At 44.7% G+C, this 13,302-nt stretch overlaps 1 protein-coding gene across 2 annotated transcripts in view; it reads left to right on the top strand.

Annotated features, from left to right (window-relative positions):
- SNX29 (sorting nexin 29) overlaps positions 1 to 13,302 on the top strand; it is a 560,470-nt gene that overhangs the window by 458,937 nt on the left and 88,231 nt on the right. For both annotated transcript variants that reach the window (XM_037068993.1, XM_037068994.1), the window contains one exon: positions 7,180 to 7,320. In XM_037068993.1, the coding sequence (XP_036924888.1) occupies positions 7,180 to 7,320 (141 nt within the window). The remainder of the gene's footprint in view (positions 1 to 7,179; positions 7,321 to 13,302) is intronic.

Here is a 13,302-nt window from a genome sequence, read left to right as displayed (position 1 = left end):
TATCCAGACAACAGCAGAAAAATGAACATTTGTGTTTGACCTGAAGCCCCTGGCTGGTCTCCAGGGCCCTGTGATAGCCCTCCTCCCCTCATCGTCAGATGGCCTCCAGATGTACCGGGGCTGGTGCCCCAGCTTGCACCTTTGGGAGGCCTCGGTCTAATGGTGCTGGCAGAGGCAGCAGGGAGGACTGTCACTGAAGTGGATGGAAGCACCCAGAACCTTCTCTGCCCCTGGTGAGTGTCAGCACTCACTGCCCAGTGTTCTTGGGAGACAGGGTCATTCTCAGACAACTGAGCTTTGAAGAGAGAGGCTCCAAGGACCCTTCTGCTGGCTTTTCCTCTTGAGTGTGAAACCCTCCCAAATAATGCCCCAGGTCGGGCCTCCTGCCTCCTTCCATGAACACTTGGGTCTCCTCAGTGAAATGAGAGTGGAGTGGAGTTAGAAGGAGACCCAGTGAAGTATTTGGAATTTATAAATCAACTGAGGACTGAGGTCTAAGGACCAGAACTTGAGGGTCGTAAAGGGACCCAGAAAGCCCTGGTCCAACCCTGCCCAGTACACATGGGGAAACCAGGCCTAGAAGAAGCAGGGGTGCCCCCACCGGCACATGCGGTGGTCAGGAGGTGCCCCAGCGTCCAGCCTCAGTGGCAGAGCTGCTTTTTGTGGGACCTGACAGATAATACATTTGGGGTGCATATTGTGGGGCTTTGGGGGAGGGGCATATCATTTGTATTTTTATTAAATAATTTTAATGATCCACGGCATAATTTGTTCTAAGCCCCAGGTCTGTAACTCAGTGGTAATTTGTATATTTGTTCCTTACCAAGCAAAAATTCTGTGCAGAGGTTGTAAAGCTGAGATGGGGTGACTCCTATAGCAGTGCTTCACAACGTATGCAGAAGTTCATGATTTGGGTTATGATGATGGTAACGGCAGTGATAATGAAAGCAACAGAGGGATACTGTGGCATGCCAGGCATTTTTATGAATGCTTTCAGACATCCTGTTTTGTATTCTACCCATTTCTCAGGTAAGTAAACTGAGATTCAGAAAGACGCCATTCTCCTGCCATCCCCCTGCCATCCCATAGCTAGTAGGTGGAGGAGATGTGGGCCTCTGGGCTGCGGCCACAGTGCATGGACCAGCCGTGGCTGTCCCAAGGTCTCACTGCGGCCCTTTCTCTGTCGGCCACACCGCTGGAGGGAATTCCTGGCAGAGCTGATCCAAGATCAGGGATTTCCAAAATCCAGATCTTTGTCATTTCCCAGTGACAACCTAATCAATAAGTTTACTTTTTAAATGTATTTTATGAAGTATAATTGACATATAACATTGTTAGTTTCAGATTTGCAATACAATGATTATATATATGATATATATGTTGTATATGGTGCCTATATATATATATGGCAAAGTGATCCTCACAATGCCTAGTTAATATCCCCAGTAAAGTTATTTGTAATTAATTATTTATTTATGTATTGAGCACTCACATGGCATCTTCTATGTACCAGGCCCTGGTAAGCCTGGCACGTAGGCTTACCTATGTGTGAGCGCGTTTAGTCCTCCCAAGCCCATGAGGGGGGTAATATTGTTATCCTTGTTGCTCACAGGAGGGAGTGGAGGCACAGAGCAGTGACGTGCCTTCCGTCGAGCACACAGCAAGTGTGTCAGAGCCAGGGTTTGGATTATGGTTCGGATGCAGAGTCTGTGCTCTTAACCATCCCCATGTGTTGTGTCTCCTTATTGACCTCATTATTGTGTCTCTGAAAGGGTCTTCCTCTCCTTCCTGCTCTGGTCATCACGCCCATGAAGTACCTTTTTCTCAGGTGGTTTATTCATATCCTGAGTCAAGGTGGCTACCCCTAAGTCATTGGTCCATTGGCATCAGACCTGGGCACACCTCCTCACAGAGGACAATATGGGATGGGGAGGATGTATTTGTCATACCAGTCCCATGACTTGTAAAAGGCAGATTGAACTAATGGCTTCTAAGCTCCTTTCTAACCTGGATCCTTAAGTTCTGAGTTCTTGAATGCCTGCTGTCACCCACAACAGGAGATACAGTAAGCAGAAAGCTGGGAGGCCAGGGGATGCCGTTTCTAGGGCAGGGCGTTTGGTCTGATCCAAACATTTTATAGAATGAAGGAAAGCCAGGCAAATTGGCACCATCCTGATTGTAAAGAAGCTTTTAAAAGTTTAAGAAATTGAAGAATTTTACAGAAAATGCAGCACTCTTCTGATTTACCAATGTGAGGGATAGAGCCTGAAGGAAGGTGGTTGTGATGACACAGGAGCCTTCCGAGCCCATGGAGGCTGCCTACGTCCCTTCTCCAGAGCCCACTTGGCATCCTTCATGGGCACTCGGTAAAGCAATTTGAACAAGGGAGAGGAACGTGATTGGATGGGGCAATGCAGCTGGCTGGAAGGACAGCAAGAGGCCTGTTGTGGCAGTCCTGGCAGAAATGTACATAGCTCTGGAGGTGGGTTTTGGGGGTGGGGTGACAGGCCCAATTATTTAGTACTTGGATATGGGGGAGAGGGTCAAGAACAAGAGTGGTCAAACTTGTTGCCTAGATTTTTAGCTCAGGCAACTCAGTGGTCCATTCACACTGAGAGAGTGAGGTCCCAGGAGAACGAGGAGCAGGTTTGCAGTGCAGATATTGGGTTCAGATGTTGACACAATGAATTTTATCAGGTCTGTGATTGGCAATTGTGTTAGAGGTCCAGACTAGAGCTATAGATGTGAGGGTCATTGATGTGAAATGAAATGTGCAGACCTGAGAGTGGATGTTTGTGTGGGGGAGAGGAGGGCCCCAGGTAAGACCTCTGCCTTTAAGGGTGGGCAGAAGAGGATGTGCCCACATGGAGGGCCAACAGGCGTCATTGAAGCGGGAGGGGATTCGGTGCTTTCGCAAAGTGTGTTATGGAAAATGTAGAATCGGAATCTATCACACACATTAGAGGTCATTATTTTTATCATTATTTTCAAGGTTTTTAAGGTATGTATTGACATTCACTGGTTGCAGGTTGCAAAAGCCATTTATCAATGGAGATTTTATTCTCTAGGCTGTTCTTAACTGATATCATTTCTAAAAATGTATTTGCTCTCCCTCCCACTTCTCTGACTTCCTTGCAGTGTGGTTGCTGTGCATCCCTGAAAGATGTCAGGGCCTGTAAAGCAGCTCTCACATTTTGTACCCCCAGAGTGTTCTCTTGGCAGTTACAACTTGATTAAAATAAAGATGTTTTGTGTCCCAGTTGTGCTTATCGCATCTAGACATGACCTTCCATCCAGCTGGGCCTATGTCTGATCCCTCCCTCCTTCCCCAGACTGAGTTCCATCTCCTCCGTATGGTGGGCTACATGGTCCCAGGCACAGCTGCTCGGCTTCTGAACCTGAATGCTGTCCATGCCTGGGGAGGAGGGGCTGTTAGTCAGCTCCGTTTTACAAATGGCATAGCCAGGGAGGAGGAGGAATAGCCTGGCCGTCTGACACACCTAAATGTGTGCTGTCTTAGTCCATTTGGTTGACATAACAAACTGCTATAGACAGCGTGGCTTAAACAACACACATTTATTTCTCACACTTCTAGAGAATGGGAAGTCCAAGATCAAGGTGCTACAGATATGGTGTCTGGTAAACACCTGCTTCCTAGTTCATGGACAGCTGTCCTCTCACATGGGAGAAGTGGTGAGGGAGTTCTCTGGGTCTCTTTTATAAGGGCACTAATACTGTTCATGAGACCTCCACCCTCATGACACAACCACCCACCAGATCCTACCTCCTGATACCTTCACTTTGGGGGTTAGGATTTCAGCATATGAATTGACAGGGGCAGGGGGCTGTGCACAAACCCTCAGACCACAACAGCCACTCCTTAGAATCACCAGGGAAACTTTGAACACTACGGATTCCTGTGTCTCAGATGGTTAATACAGCCCTTCCAGGAGCTGGTACTATTTGCTGCCCTTCTCCACACTGGATCTTGGATATATTGGTGAAAAAAAACCGATAATGAAGATTTTCAAAATATCTAGATCACAGGTCAGCAATATGTATATATTTTTAGGTTGGTAGGCTATATGGTCTCTGTTGTTACGACTCAGCACTGCCACTGTATTGCAAAGTAGCTATAAACAATAGGTAAAAAATGGCAATAGGTAACTTGGCCCACAGGTTACGGTTTGCCTTTCCTGAGCTAGATAGTCAGTCTTGTGCATGACGACCAGACAAGTGATTGAAGCTGCCACTCTGTGAGGGGAGGTGGGTGTTTGGCCTTGGATAAGAATTTACCAACAGATACAGCATTCAGGATATATCAGATTAGAATTACATTTGGCCACTAGTACAAAGTCCCTTAAAACATTAGTTTGAACAAATTAGAGATATATATTTCCCTTTTCTTGATATAAATATTTCTCTATTAATCGTTATGGTGACTTCAAAATGTCATCAGAGATCCAAGGTCTTTCTGTCTTTTTGCTTTCATTCTCATGACAACTTCACGATCAGAAAATGATCTCTGGAGTGTCAGTCATCACATCTTTTTGAGAAAGAAAGAAAAGGACGGGGAAGAGTGGGTGGAGGGGGAAAGGCATTTATTGGCTGAGTCAGAATTCCCCTGGGAACTTTCTTAGAAGCCCCAAACAATAATTTTTGTTTATGTCTCATTAGTCACTCTTCTCTGTGGAGACAGAAAAATCTGGTTTAATTCTTTTTTCTGAATACATTGCTACCCCAGAAATATTGGGGAGAAATGGACTGGGTGGGCACTTGCTGTTGCTCAAGAGCATTCAAAGAATGACCAAATGGGCCATCCAAAGTGCATTCCCTTAACCTCTGCTAGGTGTGTTTGCTCACTGAGTAATGATGTCTCAGTCTATGGAGATGTGAGACTGAAGGTCCAGTTCTCCATAACGACCAGGCCATTCCAGATGCTTTGGGGATCTAATGCGTACTTCCCTGTTATAAATCAAATGCTTGCGTAACTGTGATCACAGTCCAATCAGCCTTTATAGCATGGCTTGGACGCCCAGTGCCAAGAAACCTTTTGAAACATACCTTTTCCTCTTCGGGATGCCTGGGCTGCTAGAAAGTCCTTCTCTGCTGAAATTTGTTTTTCTCTATTTTCTGCATGCTGGAAGTCTGCTTTCTGGAATCACTGGAACGTGTCATCTCTGTCTTTCTTCTTTTCATTCCAGGAATTTGGAGATCTCTACTCCCTCCATCCTGAGGCTCAGATTATGATCCTCCAGTGTCTTTTATCTTTCGTCTGATAATTTGGCTATAAACCATCTCATGGAACCCAGTGCCTCTCAAACTTGAAAGTGTGTAGGAACCACTTGGGATTCTTATTCAAGTGCAGAATCTGAGTCAGTGCATCTGGGGTGGAGCCTGAGATGCTGCATTAACATCTTCCCATGTGGTGCTGATGCTCCTGGTCCACAGGCCACACTCCAGTGGCAGGTGATTGTAGGCCTTGCAGAACATATTCTACTTATCTTTTAGCAGGTGGTGACCAAAACCGAACTAAGTTGGTTTGGTTGGTTTAGAATAGAACAAGACTTTCAACTCCTTTATTCTAGAACTTAACCATTTACCTTTAAGTGAGGTCTGCAGATTACATGGACTTTTTTAGTGACTCTCCCACATCATTCACTGAGCTTGAACTTACTGAGACCTAGAAATCTTTGTCCCACAGGCGACTGCTGGGCTGTACTTCCCCATCCTATATTTATGGTGGTGTTTTTTTGGATTTTATGGCAGGTCCTGATATTGAACTTTCTGAATTTCATTACAGTGGATTAGACTCATCTCTCAGGCCAGTTGAGGTCACTTGATATCTGTCACTAAGTGTGGTGACAGATATCTCTTGTAGCTTGGAGACTTCTCATTAACTCAGTAGCCTCTGTTTCTCCATGTAATTCCACTGGAGACTTCTACTCATTAATTGTAATTGTTTGGTTTAATTCCTCCTGTTTTTAAAAGATTTTATTTTTTTATTTTAGAGAGGAAGGGAGAGAGGAAGAGAAACATCAATATGTCATTTCCTCTTGTCATTTCCTCAGGTCCCCCATACTGGGGACCTGACCTGGACTGCAACCCAGTCGTGTGCCCTGACTGGAAATTGAACCAGCAACTCTTTGGTTCGTAGGTTGGCACTCAGTCCACTGAGCCACACCAGCCAGGGCTACGTCCTCCTTTCTTTGTCTTGTTCAAATACTGTGAGACACCCTGATGGTCGCTTAAGCAAAATTCAAATACATGATGTCTGCATCGGGGATGCTGGGTGGTTTTCATGTCGAGGCAGAGCTTATCATCACATTGAAATATATAGTTATATGGTTAAAGAGGTTTTAAGATATGTGCTGACATTTACAGATTGCAAATTACACTGCCATTTATCATCGGGGCTTCACTATCTGTGCTGTCCTTAACTTGTGCAGTTTTTACGATGTATTGATCTTGCTCCCACTTGTCTGTTTCCCTTGCAGTGTGGTTGCTGTGCATCCCTGGAAGGTGTCAGGGCCTGTGAAAAGCTGCTGAAGTAGCTCTCACATTTTGTACCCCCAGAGTGTTCTCTTGGCAGTTACAACTTGATTAAAATAAAGATGTTTTATGCCCCATTGTGCTTATCCCAACTGGACATGACGTTCCATCCAGCTGGGCCAATGTCTCTTCCCTCCCTCCTTCCCCAGACTGAGTTCCACCTCCTCTGTATGGAGGTCTGCATGGTCTCAGGCACAGCTGCACGGCTTCTGAACCTGAATGCTGTCCATACACCTTGGGAGCAGGGGCTGTTGGCTCCATTTTACATATGAGGAAATGCATGGCCAGAGTGGACGAATAGATTCTCATCAGCAACTTGTCTCTGCTGCAATATGTCTTTGACAAAAATATGACTAATGCATTGCTGAGATTAGTTGGGCAAATGATGTGCAGCATGTTGATTCAGTAGCCTGCCTGATTCGTCATTCGTGTGCCCACTTGTTCACTCAGTAGTACCGAGTTCCTGCTCTGTGCCAGGCAGTGGACTTCCGCTGGCAGCGGACTCAGCGTGGCCCTGCCCTCAAAGAACTGTGTTCAGGAGTGGAGCATTGCCGAATGCCCATCTTCTTACAATGAAGTTTTAAGAGAAGTCTCCATTTTCTTTCTCTTTCCTTTTTTTTTGAACAGGTCTACATCCGGATAAAAGATGATGAATGGAATGTCTATCGACGATACACAGAGTTTAGGAGTTTGCACCACAAGTTACAGAACAAATACCCTCAAGTGAGAGCCTACAACTTCCCACCCAAGAAGGCCATTGGAAACAAGGTACCATCACCACGGAGAGCCGGGTGGCTCAGCTCCGGTGCCTACATTGAGGGAGACTGTTTCTTTTGTTTTTTCTTAAATTTATGGTTTAAACACACAGGTGATGCAGGCATTCCAGGAGTCTGGGGACCTGAAGGTGTGAGACCCACTGTGGGTTCTTGGCTTCATACAGGGAAAAGTTCTAATAGGAATCAGCATAGAGTGTAGAGTGAAAAGGAGTTTATTAATGAAGCAGTGGGACAGAGAACGAGCTACTCCACAGGCAGAGCAGTCCCCTTGTAGTGGGATTTGCTTTTATTGAGGCTCATTTAATCGGGGGGTAGGGCATTCAGTGAGGGAGAGGAGTATTTAGAACTCTGGTGGGGAAAGGGTAGAGATTTCTTGGAAGAGATTGGCCATTTGGTGTCCTTACCTGGGCTTTCCACTTCCGATCATGGCGCAGCGTGTGTTGTTCAGCATGTGAATGTATTACAGTGAGTGTAAATAAAGGTAGGGGTCACCACAAGGTGAAATTACTCTCTGTGCTGGATCTGCTGGTGCTAAGCTATAAATCCTTTGGGGGTTGGTCCCTATCTCCTTGATAAACCCTGTAGCCCTTACTGATTATAGCTGTTTTGCTACATATCCTATCTCACACGCTCCTATAAACATACAAGTCAAAAGCTGGTAAATATAAGGAAAAAAAAGAAATAGTCACCCATAATTCCACTACCTAAAGACAATCACATTATGTTTTGTTTGTATACATCCTTTTATATCCCTAGGGAAAGGTGTGGCAAACTTGTTCTGTAAAAGGCCAGAGGGTAAATATTTCTGGCTCTGTCGCCATCATGTTTCAGCTGAAAGTCCTCAGCTCTGCCCTTGGAGTGTGAAAGCAGCCACAGACAGTGTGGACACAGATGGGTGTGGCTGTGTGCCAATAACATTTATTTGTAAGAATCGATGGCATCTGGATTTGGCCTCTGCATTGGGTCATAGTTTGCTGACCCATATTTTGGACCAAAAAAATCTTTCCTAGTTTTCATCTATACTTCTTATGCTATGCATATGGACTTATGAATATGGAGTTATTTCCCAAGTAAAGCTTTCTCAAAAGAGTTTTGTTTGTTGTAGGGTTACTGCCTTCACGAGACTTAATAATTCATAATGACATAGTTTGTTTCTGTGTATTCATCCAGGTACCCTGGAGAAGGGAGGCACTAATTCTCCACAAGTTTTCTGGTTGATTAGCTTTCATTCATGCAGCACATGTTTATTGAGTACCTATTATATGTCACAGTGCAGGATGCAAGAGCACAGCACTTCAGAAGAGAGGGCTTAGCGTAGGGCTCTGCTGAACGTCTGTTTCAGCCAGTTGACATCATCTTGTCGTTTCTCATGTTTGCTCATAGCACCAGTTCTCTGTCTTGGCTGCACTTTGGATCACTTGGGGAGTTTTAAAAACTACTGAGACTTGCTCATCTGCCAGCTCCATTCTGATCCATTCTGATTTAATTTATCTGGGGGAAGCCTGGGTCCTGGGGGGTTAAAAAGTTCTCTAGATAATTCCAATATGCAGCTAAGCTGGTGACCCCCTGTGCCTTAGAGTCAAGTACGTGATGGAGATACTTCAATAATTGCAATGTATTAACTAGCCTATTAGGGACAGTTCAGCCAGACAAAGTAAGGGTCATGACCCTTCTCAGGATATGGGAGAAATTGGGCCTTGTGTAAGAAGGATCCCTCTAACGTAGTTCTTCAAGTGTGGCCCCTGACTAGTAGAAACAGCATCACCTGGGAGCTTATTAGAAATACAGATTATCTGGCTCCCCCCCCACCCCAAACCTACTGAAATGCAAGGCTGGGACCCAGAAATCTGGGTTGAACAAGCCATCTGGGTGGTGCCGATGCACGAGGATGTATGAGAACCACAGTGCCATCTTGAATTGACAAAGCCCTGGGGCAGATTCCACATGCGACAGATTTCCTAGTTTCTCTCTTGAAGAGGTGGCTTACTAGAATTTCCTTCCATCTGTTTTTGTAACTAAAAAATTTTTTCAGTTGACAATCAATATTATATTACTTTCAAGTGTACAACATAGTGGTTAGACATTTAACTTATAACTTACAAAGTGATCACCCTGATAACTCCAGTACCCATCTGGCACCATATAGTTATTACAGTGTCACTGACTATATTCCTTAGGCTGTACTTTACATCCCCCTGACATTTTGTAACTGCCAATTTGAACTTTTTAATTCCTTCCCTCTTTCCATCCATCTTCCACCCCCTTCTCATGGCAACCATCAGTTTGTTCTCTGTATCTGAGTTTGATTCTGTTTTGTGTGTTCATTTACTTTGTTTTTTTAGATTCCACATATAAATAAAATCATAATCAAATCTTTCTTTCTCTGACTTATTTCACTTAGTATAATACCTCTAGGTCTACCCATGTTTTCACAGATGGCAAGATTTCATTCTATGTTACATATAAATAATATATCATTGTATATATGTACCACATTTTCTTTATCCATTTGTTTAGTGGGGAACACCTAGGTTGCTTCCACATCTTCATCATTGTAAGTAACGCTGCAGTGAACATTGGAGTGCATGTATGTTTTTGAATTAGTGTTTTGGGTTTCTTCAGGTAAATACATGGAAGTGGGATTGCTGAGTCATATTGTAGTTCTATTTTTAATTTTTTGAGCACTCGCTATACTGCTTTCGTGGTGGTTGTACCAATTTACAGTCCTACCAACAGTGCACAAGCATTCCCTTTTTCTGTATCCTCACCTACACTTGTTCATTGATTTATTGATGCTGGTCAATCAAACAGGTGTGAAGTAATACCTCATTGTGGTTTTCATTTGCATTTTCTCTGGATTTCTTACCATCTTAAACTTAGAAAACCAGAGCAAGAGTTTCCATAACCCACTCCCAACACTTGGAAGTTCCACTGGGAAAGCTGTTACTGGTGCTTAGGTTTACATAACCATAGATTTTGATGTTTAAACCAGATTAGAAATCTGATTAATGTCAGGGCTTGCTAGATCTTAATTTAAACAGTTAGAAAGCAGTTTATCTCAGGCCCGGAATTAATCTTTCACTTCATTTTATTGTTGAAAAAAGTGGAGTGAAGCCCATAAAAATGGAAGACTTAGAAATTCTACGCTGTTCATAACAAGGAATACAATAATTCTTATGAAAAGAATGGGAGAAATTATATACCGATTTAATCTAATGACTTGTAGGCTCATACAAATCTTGGGACCCATCCAGAACGTCTTAAAATGTCATAAAACAAAATTCTGCCTAACCATCCTGTTATCATTATAAGATATTTTCGCTTGCAGAACACATTACACTGAAGCAGCCCTTCCATGGCACTTCTTTCCCGGAACTCGGCCCGCCTGCGTTTTGCCAAGGGAAATTAGTCTAAGGCTGAACTGGGTCATTCAATGGTGAAATGCCTTGCATTGTGCATCCGCTTCCTGTGGCTGCCGTAACACATCACCACACATTTAGTGGTCCAAAATAATGCAAATTTATTCCCTCAGCTCTGGAGGTCAGAAGTCCAAAATTGGTCCTGCAGGGCTAAAGTCAAGGTGTCAGCAGGGCTGCATTCTTTCTGGAGGCTCCAGGGAAGGATCTGTTTTCCCCTTTTTCAGCTTCTGAAGGCCACCCACATTCTTACGCTGTGGCCCTCCTGAGTCTTCAGAGCTGCAGCCGCATGACTCTGACTTCTGCTGCTGTCCGTGTAGTCACATCTCCATCCTCGACTCTAGCCCACTTCCTCTTAAAGGACCCTCTGATCACAGTGGGTACTCCCAGATAACCCATGATAAACTATCATCTCGAGATCCTTACCCTAATCACACCTGCAAAGCCCCGTTGGCCATGCAAGTTAAAAGACCCACAGGTTCTGGGATTAGGATGTGGACATCTTTTGGGGCACACATTGCTGAATGCTTTCCCTGTGACTGAGTTTCCCCTCTGAGGTGGGGTCATCCTCAGCCCTGCTTCAGATTCTTAAGAGCATTGTCAATTTGGGGAACAACTTTGAGCAGCTGCACTTTCTTCTTATGAAATCTGGGACAGTAGGGCAGTGTCCCCTGCCCCTCACTTCCTCTCCCTTCTCCTCCCTTCAGTGCAGCTCTGTTCGCAAATAAATGAGCTTGGGAATGCAAGGTACCATTTTGGGGAGGCCAGCCCGGTGATGACTGGCTTATACCAATGCCCCAGCTGGTTCCTAGCTGGATCTTTGGTCCTACTCCCTGTGATCAGAGGTGGATCTGACAGTTTCTGCTGTTGCTCAGGAATCTGACAGCTCATGAGCAGTTACAGGGCTTGTGCCTCTTACAGTAGCTTGTGCAGCCTTTAATTGGCTGGTCATTCCACAATTGTACTTTGATTCTCTCTTTCTCCAGCATTCGGCTAAGACATACCTGCTTAGCTGCTACCCAGCACAGTTCTGAGGGGGTCCATCTGATTTTGCGGTACAGACTCAGTCAGTGCTCACAGAGGCTACCAGTGAACTCTGCTAAGAGGCCAAGCTTGTACTGGCCCTAGTGGGGCCTAACGGCTCAGGATACCTGCCTTGATACCCTGAGAACCAGTTCTCTAGAGAGCTTGATTCTAAATTGAACCAGAAAAATCTACCAGATCAGAATCTTTTCTTTGATTCAGTCACTTCAAGAATGATGCACTTGGCACATGAACCATAAGGCATTCAAACATGCTATCTTTGAGGAGACTGAGTTATATATACCTTGCTGCTCTAAGCCTTGGATTTGTTAAATGAATCACTACAGAATCCACAGACCTGGATGGTACTCAAGGACACATTAAACATAGGTTAGCCTTTTTAAATTCATCAGATGAGTATCTTTCTAGCCTGAATAGATGTTCCCCAATGATGCCAGTTACAGAAGCAAAATGTGATCTCAACCCCAGTTTAAATTTTTAATTGATAAAATTAGTGCGTTGTATAGTTTGTATGTAGGATTTGTCTATGCCAAAGCATTTCTTTTGCCGTGGTAGGCCATGCGTATGTTTAATTATAGATGCACTGATGCCCAGAGTGTTCACTAGAGATAGCCATGCCTTCGAGTACCACATAAAGCCCGAATCTTGTTAAAATACTTACCTGAATAGCAGTCCACTATTTGATGAAGTTTATTTCTTTGTAATTGAGTCAAGCCACAATAGTTGTATATTAAAATTACTCATTAATGTGTAAATATCACTCACAGGCTTGTATCAGTCAGGATAGGCTTGGTTAGGCTGAGTTAATACACAACGCCATGATCTTGGCAGATCCAACTAAGGTGTGATTTGGGCTCACACTTCATGTCTACGGCAGGGGGCGGGGCAGGGGGCTGGGAATGTTCCACTCATCATCGTGTTGGGGCCTGGGCCGCTGGAGGCTCCTGTCTGTGTGTGCTGGCAGCAGGAGCAAGGGACAGAGACAGATCTGATGCTGATTCTTCAAGCCTCTGTCTGGAAGTGACACACGTGAATTCTACTCACGTTTCATTGGCCAAGGCAAGTTACAGGGCCATGCCTGATGTCGAGGGGCACATCCTACCATGTGCAGAGAAGGAGAACCATAATCTCTATGGCAGCTTTCCTGGCCCCCACAGCGGGGGCACTTCTCTTGAGCCACATTATGGAGCAGGATTGAGATAGTAAGAGAGCAGAACTTCACTAATCCAAGTCCCGTGGTCTCTACTTCTAAGTCACAGGTGGCAAACACAAGGCCTATGAACTGAATCTGGCCCTCCACCTTGTTTTTTTTCCGTCACGGCACCTTGTTTTTACCTGGTGTCAGTGCCGAGCTCTTGCTTAACTGTTAAGGAGTAGTTAATTTATACAGCCCTGAAATTACATCCAGCCCTTTGAAGGCAACCCGGGGCTGATGTGGTCCCCAGTGAAAGTGAGTGTGACACCCCCGTCCTAGTGATCCCAGTTGAGCTGCTGCCCTCCTTTCCTGTTTAGAT

The sequence above is a fragment of the Sturnira hondurensis genome, unplaced genomic scaffold (assembly GCF_014824575.4).
Source record: "Sturnira hondurensis isolate 20B ecotype Veracruz unplaced genomic scaffold, ASM1482457v3 Scaffold0018337, whole genome shotgun sequence".
NCBI classification, from domain to species: Eukaryota; Metazoa; Chordata; class Mammalia; order Chiroptera; family Phyllostomidae; genus Sturnira; species Sturnira hondurensis.
Note: the sequence above shows the minus strand (reverse complement) of the source record. Positions and strands in the feature narration are given on the sequence as shown.